Source organism: Callorhinus ursinus, unplaced genomic scaffold, assembly GCF_003265705.2.
Source record: "Callorhinus ursinus isolate GAN/ISIS: 27379988/994484 unplaced genomic scaffold, GSC_fseal_2.0 scaffold25, whole genome shotgun sequence".
Taxonomy (NCBI): Eukaryota; Metazoa; Chordata; class Mammalia; order Carnivora; family Otariidae; genus Callorhinus; species Callorhinus ursinus.
In genome coordinates, this window is record NW_027397087.1 from 31,618,875 (window position 1) to 31,627,311 (window position 8,437).

At 55.6% G+C, this 8,437-nt stretch overlaps 1 protein-coding gene across 2 annotated transcripts in view; it reads left to right on the plus strand.

Annotated features, from left to right (window-relative positions):
* SMAD6 (SMAD family member 6) overlaps positions 1–5,186 on the plus strand; it is a 74,975-nt gene extending 69,789 nt beyond the window's left edge. For both annotated transcript variants that reach the window (XM_025884583.2, XM_073877237.1), the window contains one exon: positions 4,343–5,186. In XM_025884583.2, coding sequence (XP_025740368.1) covers positions 4,343–4,884 — 542 coding nt within the window. In that variant the 3' untranslated portion in view covers positions 4,885–5,186. The remainder of the gene's footprint in view (positions 1–4,342) is intronic.
* Positions 5,187–8,437: the final 3,251 nt, after the last annotated feature.

The window sequence follows — 8,437 nt, forward strand, 5'->3', positions numbered from 1 at the left end:
GTGTGTGTGTGTGTGTGTGTGTGTGTGTGTGTGTGTGTGTGTGTGTGTAAACCGAGCCACAGTGGCCCTTGACTTTGTTCTAGACATTCAGCTATTCCTTGCTCCACTCCTCATTCCTATGCTGGTGAGCACCTCTCTTTAACCTCGGGTTCCAGGCTAGAAGCTTCCCCTCAGTACAGTGAGGGACACTGCCGTCCACTCTTCTGTTGTACCCTCCCATGGTGGTGACCCTGGGTCATGACCCCCTACACCCCTAAGGAGCCCTGCCTGGCCTTTGAAGGGTTAGGGCCAGCACTGGGGCCGGTAAACAGACAGCTACTTCTTTCTGCACCCGACTGATCTGCTGCTGGAGTTTCCAGAAAATCCAAAGATGGACTATATAAATGAGGCGCTGGATTATGAATAAGTCCATTTTACAAGTGGGGAGACTGAGTCTTAGGGACACTCAGGGGCTGGTCCGTGGCCACACATCCAGTCAGTGGTGAGAGGCTTAGGTCCGTCTTAACTCTGAAACCCTTTGGCTCATGTGACAGGCATTGGATTAGAATTCTAGGGTCCCAAGTTCTGGTCCCAGTTCTGCTATCTGCTGCTGTGTGTGCTTCGGTGAGTCCCCCTGGACCCCTGGGGTGCCGTCCTTGGGGCACAAGGACATTGGATTCAATTAGTGGTTCTCACAGGCCAGTCTCTGTTGTACGTTGGTCCACAATGAAGGAGATAAGAAAATTTCTTATAATCTAATTGTGTTAATTTTTACATTTCTGATTTAGGTCCTCTTTCATTAGTATCAAATTATACTTTCTTTTGTTCTAGTGGTAGTTGATGGTCTTGGGGTTTTTTAATAACTCTGTACATGACAAAATAAAACAGTAGTAACCCTGTACATTCACAGTCCCTCTGTTAATGTATTGGTTTGTGAAAGCCCAAAGCATTGGGGCTCCCTGGACAAGATGATGTCTGTGGGTCCCTCAAGCTCTGGAGCCCTAAGAACCCAAGAGCTGGGTGGGGCAGGGAGCCCCGAGCATGGTGATGTGTGCTCACTTGCTGGCTTGCTCTCGGGAGACCTCAGACCCCAGTCCTTGCCCACCATCCCTTGGGGCCCGAGACCACCGGCCCCACCTGTTGGGCAGGATCCAATGGGAGCTGGGGGTGAGGGCAGTGGGCTGACCCTTAAGATGAATTTTAGTTCCTTCCTCCTTCCCTTTTAGCATGTTCTGCGAGCACCCTAGGGATACATGCAGTCTTGGGACAGAGGTAGAGAGGATGGAGGCCCAGCCCTTCCTACTGGAAAGTTTAGACCAGCGGGGGGCACTGACCAGCAGCACAGACACCTGCTCAGGCCTAGGGCAGCAGCACAGACACCTGCTCAGGCCTAGGGAGTGACTGCATTGAAGGCCGCAGGTGCATGGGAGGAGGAGACCAGAGAGGGCTTCTCAGAGGCAGCGTCCATCTTCTGGAATTTGAAAGACTTGGCCAGGAGCCCAGGTGTGATGAAGTGTCACCCAGTTTGCTTAACCAGAGAGGGCGCAGGTGAGGCCGGGCCCAGGCAGCTCTGGGGGTTCATTTCCTAAGCACAGGATCCGATCCCCATGAGGAGTGCTAGAGCAAGGCTGGGACATGGGTAGATGATGAGAGGCATCTGGCTTGGCCGGGGTGGGAGGAGCCAAGAGGAGGGGGACAGGAAGTACCCCCCCACCTGCCCTCAGTGGCATTACCCTCAACCCCCCCCCCCCGACTGCCAAAGTGCGTCTTCGCCTTTTATGATGGAGTGGCTCCGCCCTGGGGCAGAGCTGCCACTTTATGACTGGGTGGCCCTCTGAGCCTTATCTGTAGAGGGGGATAGCAGTAAGCCTCACTCAGTGAAGCTGCGATGCGCCCTCGGGGAGCCTTTCACGGGGTAGGGGGGGCCTGGAGTGACTCACCAGCTTGTGGGTGAGCACCTCTAGGATTCAGACCGGGAAAGCAGTCTGGTCACACACAGGAACCCTGAGGCTTAGAGAAGGGAGGGCACTTGTTCAGTGCAGGGGCTTCAGCGGGGAGTCTACCCGGAGTGTGGAGAAGAGGGCCCCCCCCCCCAGAGTGTGGCCTGGCACTGAGGCTGGCCCTGGCAATCTCTCATGTGTACCCTCGACCAGCTCACGGCACCTCCCTGGGCCTCAGTTTCCTCACCTGTGAAATGGGCTGGTAATAGAAGTGAACCAAGCCTGTTGGGAAGAAGGTGCCTGGCTGATGCAAGGTTCTCAGTGGTGCGTGTCGTCTCCTGTCACCCAGCATTCTGCAGGCCCAGGTGTTTGCTTCCCTCCCTCTCTGTTTCTGGTGCACTAAAGGAACTCTCAACTGCTCATGAGAAGACCGGTGCTGGAGTTTCACAGCCAGGCCAGAATGGTGCTGCTTTCCTACCTCTTGGAAACTCCCGGACCTGTACCGGATGGGTGGATGGATGGATGGATGGATGGGTGGGTGGAGAGAGGGGCCATAGCTTGCAGTGTTCTTGGCTGCCCACCTGCTGGGGCCGGCCTAGTTGCCTGCAACTTGGTCGCCCACCCAAGCTAGAGCTGTTTCTCTACCTGCTGGCCAAGGGGTGAGTCAGCTGAGGGCAAGGACCAGTGTCTTTTCTCCCCACCCCCCACCACTGGTCAGAACCAGGAGGGGCCTGGAGGGGACTCAGAGGCCAATTAATACATTCTCAGGAGTGACCTGGGGACCTGTGTCTGGGACCTCAACACCAGGCAGAGGGTGAGGGGCACGCTGTTTGGGGCTCTGCCCCCAGTCCAAAGCCGCAGTGGAGCTGGCAGCCTACAGGAGGCCCTTCGAGAAGACGCTTTCCTGCTAGGTGGCTGGGTGGGCCTGCCAGCGCATGGGAGGATCTGAGGGGACCCTGTCACCCTGCCGCTCTGGGGCTTCTAGGCGGGGCTGGGCTGAAGGCAGACAGTTGACCTCGCCCAGGCTCCTGAATGAAGTTGTTAGCAGTGTTTTCTTCCTCGGGTTTGGTTGGACTTTGATCAGTTTCCCTAGGAGAAGCCACACCATGAAGTGCCTCACTGTGCTCCCATCCCATTCTCAGGAGAACCTCTCCCTCTGTGCATGACCCCCATCCAAGGGCTGTGTGAGAACATGTCCCCTCACGGGGCGGTCACGGATGCCCACCTGCTTCCCAGAACTCTGAGCTCAAAGGAAAGACCAGATGTCAAAAGGTTTCAGAATCTGAGAAGCTGGCCACACACGGGAGCCACAAAGATGGGGCTGCCCAGGCCTCTGTGTGGCCTTCGGTCTGGTGTCAGAAAATTGTTCCTCCAGACATGCAGACATGCAGACATGCCTCAAGCTGGAGGGCAAGGGAGTTCCAATCATCCAGGCCACCCCTTTGCTGTCCATGGGGAAACTGAAGCTCAGAGAGGAGCAGCACACACCTTCAAGAGCTGGCGATCCCTGGAGCCCTTGCGGGGCAATTTACTTTAACATTCGGAGACCCTCAGCTTCCCTGTCTCACGGAAGGGGCTGCAGTTTGGGTGAAAATCTGCACTTTGTGCCAAGACAGCCACCTTGAGGGCTGGGGGGTGGGGGTTACTGGGAAACTAGGCATCATGCTCAAGGCCAAGGCTGGAAACATTCTGGGCTGGAAGGGATTCTGGGGGCCAACTCCCCCACCCCACCGTGCCTTCCTGTGCCCGGGTCCCCTTCAAGTGGTGATTTACGCCCCCTAATAGCTTAACCCCACTCTGTTCAGGTTGAGGCGTGGACTGGCGGGGCTCAGACCCGGGCCGGGCCACGCACTAGCAGTGTGGCCTTTGGCAGGCTGCTGGTGTCTGCCAAGTCTTGGATCCTCATCTGTCAAATGAGGAGAAGGTGGCCTCGTCTGGGAGTGAGGGGAGGACTCAGTGAGTCAGAAGGGCAGTGTGCAGCACCTGGAACATTGTAGGTGCTCCGTGTTCAGCCCCTCCTGTGTGTGTGTGTGTGTGTGTGTGTGTGTGTGTGTGTGTGTGTGTGTGTTGGGTTGGGGGGGGGGGGGGGGGTTGTCCCTCTCTCCTGCTAGCTTGAGCTTAGAAAATTCTACAGGCAGGAGCCGGGTGCGGTTCATGTCTGTGTACCCGGAGCCCGGAGCACACAGTGGGCGACTTGCCTTCTCTGTGGGCTCCTAACCTCGGGGCTCCCCTTTGCGTGTGCACAGGGGGCTGTTTTCCTGCGAGTTACAGTTCTCGAGGACAGCCCGGCAGGCGTCGGTGCCCGCAGCTCCCTGAACGCTGGAAACCCCGCCGACCCGCCTCCTCCGGGAAGCGGCGCCACCTCTGCTCCCCTCTGCCCCGCCCCATTAACCGCCCCCCCGGGCCCTGTGCTTGCCCCGCAGACGCCAGCATGTCTCCGGATGCCACCAAGCCGAGCCACTGGTGTAGCGTGGCCTACTGGGAGCACCGGACACGTGTGGGCCGCCTCTACGCGGTGTACGACCAGGCCGTGAGCATCTTCTACGACCTACCTCAGGGCAGCGGCTTCTGCCTGGGCCAGCTCAACCTGGAGCGGCGCAGCGAGTCGGTGCGGCGCACGCGCAGCAAGATCGGCTTCGGCATCCTGCTCAGCAAGGAGCCGGACGGCGTGTGGGCCTACAACCGCGGCGAGCACCCCATCTTCGTCAACTCGCCCACGCTGGACGCGCCCGGCGGCCGCGCCCTCGTCGTGCGCAAGGTGCCGCCCGGCTACTCCATCAAGGTGTTCGACTTCGAGCGCTCGGGCCTGCTCCAGCACGGGCCCGAGCCCGACGCCGCCGACGGCCCCTACGACCCCAACAGCGTCCGCATCAGCTTCGCCAAGGGCTGGGGGCCCTGCTACTCGCGGCAGTTCATCACCTCCTGCCCCTGCTGGCTCGAGGTCCTCCTCAACACCCACAGATAGCGGCCCGCCGCGACCTGCCCCACCGCCCAGAGACACAGCCCCCCACGGACGACACCCCCCCAAATATCATCTACCTAGATTTAATATAAAGTTTTATATATTATATGGAAATATATATTATACTTGTAATTATGGAGTCATTTTTACAATGTAATTATTTATGTATGGTGCAATGTGTGTATATGGACAAAACAAGAAAGACGCACTTTGGCTTCTAATTCTTTCAATACAAATATATTTTCTTTCTTTTCCTCCTTCCTCCTCTTCTTTATTATTATTATTTGTTTTTGTTTTTTTTGTTTTTGTTTTGTTTTTTTAAAGAAAATGATACAGCAGAGCTAGGTGGAAAAGCCTGGGTTTGGTGTATGATTTTTGAGATATTAATGCCCAGACAAAAAGCTAATACCAGTCACTCATTGATAATAAAGTATTCGCATTATGGTTTTTTTTTTTTTTTTTAATGTCTTCTTTTTAACAAAGAGGGACATGCAGGGCTTCCGTGGGTCTCTGACCCAGCCAGCATCCTGAAACTTGATTTCAGTCTTTTACCAGGGAAAGAGTACAGGGGATAAATTGAGAACGGAGAAAGGGCATATGTTTACTGTTGAGGCCAGAGAAGGTTCTTATGTTCCCTCCTGCCCATGGCTGCACTGTGTCCACAGGATGGGGGTGTGTGTCGGGGTGGGGGGGCAGGGAACTTTCCGGGTCTGATGGGGGAGGCTCAGGTCCGTGCCTCCCATCTCTGAACTGTGCATAAGCTGCAAGAAGACACTAATTCTCATCACTCTGGGGAAATGGCCTGAGGAAGAAAGATACAATGGGCCTCGGGCCCACCCGCCACCTTCGAAAACCCACCTAAGCCCCAGGGTGAAGCTCCTTTTAAGACCTAGACAACCCACTCTCGCACCCCTCACCGAGAAGCTCAGAACTAGGCCATCTGGGGTTGTATTTATGATTTATGCAAAGGCAGGTCGTTTCTTTCTCCTCTATAAAAGGGAAAAGTTGAGATTCTGGAAGAGCAAATGACTAGCTCATAACAGATCAGGGTTAGAAGTCACATTTAATTGTAGGACCAGAGCCATATTAAATCAGTTTTCTCTCTTGAGAAAACTCAAAAAAAAAAAAAAGCCTTCCTTGGCCAGATAACTAAGGGGAATGTTACATTGTATATCTTCTTTCTTGGAGATTTACATTAGCATATTAAGTGCTCAGAGAAGTCATGTGTATTATCTATCACAGCGTAATAAATTATCCTGAATCGTAGCAGCTTGAAACTAACATTTCTTATCTCTCCCAGTTTCTTGTGTTCAAGAATGCAGGAGCAGCTCAGCTGGGTGGTTCTGGTTCAGGGTCTCGTGAGGTTGTAGTCAAGCTGTCGGCCAGGGCTGCAGTCATCTGAGGCTTGTCTGGAGCCGGACGACCCGCGTCCAAGCTCACTCACGTGGCTGTTGGCTGGAGGCCTCCGTCCCTCACCACACAGGCCTCTCCACCGGGCTACTCATGACGTGGCTTCTCCCAGAGCAAAGGATCCGAATGAGAGAGACCGGGAGTGAAACTGCCATCCTTCATCACCTTAGCTCGAAAGTGGCATGCATCTCTTTGCCATATTCTGTTGATCACTGAACCGTTCTTGCTGACGATGAGGGAGGGGCTACGCGAGAATGTGAATGACAGGAGGCGGGGATCGTGGCCAGCACATCCTCTGAGAAGTACACCATTTTACTTTGCTTCCCAAAGTTATTTACCAACAGACTCTTTTCCCCACCCCTGCTAATCCTGTCCCCATACCGAGGCATACTGGTGCCTCTGACAGTGCCAACCCACGGACACGCCAGGGCGCCCCACACTGAGGCCCTGTCCTGAAGATGCCCATCGGGGATGCCTGTCTTACTGGGGTATTTTTGGTGTGGGGTCAGTGTGGGGGGCACTTCAGGCTCAGGCAGTTAGCAGAGTGCAAGATGGAACAAGGAGCCAGTTCTGTGGGGGGGGGGTCTTACGCCTCTGGTCCTCACGGGCAAGTGCCAGGCTAAGGGTGGCGGAGGGGACAGGAGCAAAGGGGTGACGGCGTGGGCCTGTTAAGAGACCAGGAGGCATCCGTGGCATGCAACACCTAGGAGGCAGGAGAAGGTAGTCTTCAGACACTCATGCTCTGGAGCCAGGTGGCCTGAGTTCATATCTGGTGTCTGCCTCTAGAGTGACCCTGGAGACTTCTCATCAGGCCTCGGTGTTACCATAAGATGGTGTAAGATGGGGCTAACACCGCTCCTGCCCGAGAAGTGGGTTCAAATTGGGAGAAATAAGGACATCACACGATTCCTGGTCCATCATCGGTGTACATCAGCTGTTGGGAGTACAGGGCTGAGACTGGAAAGGGAGGCAGGCCCTCAGATGTCACGACTAGGAGCTGAGGTGACAGGTGGCCAGGGTGGGGGGTGAGACCCTGGTTTCTGAGTGGGCCAGGGAGGTGATCTGTGCGGGCCTTGGTTTGTTTTTGGTTTTTTTTTTAAGATTTGATTTATTTGTCAGAGAAAGAGAGAGAGCACAAGCGGGGAGAATGGCAGGCAGAGGGAGAAGGAGGCTCCCCACTGAGCAGAGAGCCTGACGCGGGACTCGATCCCAGGACCCCGGGATCATGACCTGAGGGGAAGGCGGGCACTTAACTGACTGAGCCAGCCAGGCGTCCCTGGGCAGGCCTTTAGAAAACTCTTTGTAGGGGCTTCCCAGGAGGAGGGCTAGGCTGCAGGCAGGAATGAGTGGGCTGAGACCTACCTGCACCCACTGGGGCCCCCCAGCGCATAGGGCTCGCCAACACCAGTCTCTCGAGAGGGACCGTTTGCTCTCAGAGGAAGCAGCCGGTCACCCCATGATGCCTGGGTATGGAAGTAATGATCACAATCCCCCTTTATCAGGGAGCAAGAGGGACAGGGATTGACACTCCCGCCCATTTCATAGATGAGGAAACTGAGGCCCAGAGCAGGGAAGTGCTTACCTCAATCCCGTAATCGTGGCTGTTTGGATATGACCCGGATTGCTTACTTCCCACCACAGGGTCTACTCTGTGCAGACCGGATAGCGACGTCCTTTTGCCCTGTTCCAGATTCTCAGGGTGCCCACTCAGCCAGATGACAATGATTCTAGAAGGAAGCCTCACGGGCCATGCTGTCCTTCAAGGAAAACTCTCCTGGTTCCCCTGCCAGGCCCGTTCACTCCCCACCGCCACGCTCAGGCCTGAGCCTCCAGGGGCCCAACCCCGGCCCTGCTGCCCCATAGGTCCAGGCCTTGGTCCTCCTCTGGAGCCCTGAGCTGAGCTGAGCTGTTCCACGTGAGGGTGGGCAAGGAGTCCCTGGGTTTCTCGTCAAGGCAATGACTGGTAACGGGCCCTGTTGGTGAGCCCTTTCCACACGCTAAGAACTGTTCGTGCCCCTGGTTTCTAGTGGCGTCTTGGCGAGCATGGTCTCCGTCATGTCTCCTCACAGATGGAGAAACCGATGCTCACATGAACGCTGTCATTGGCCCACGCTCCCTGGGAAGGAACAAGCCCTCTGTGTCAGAG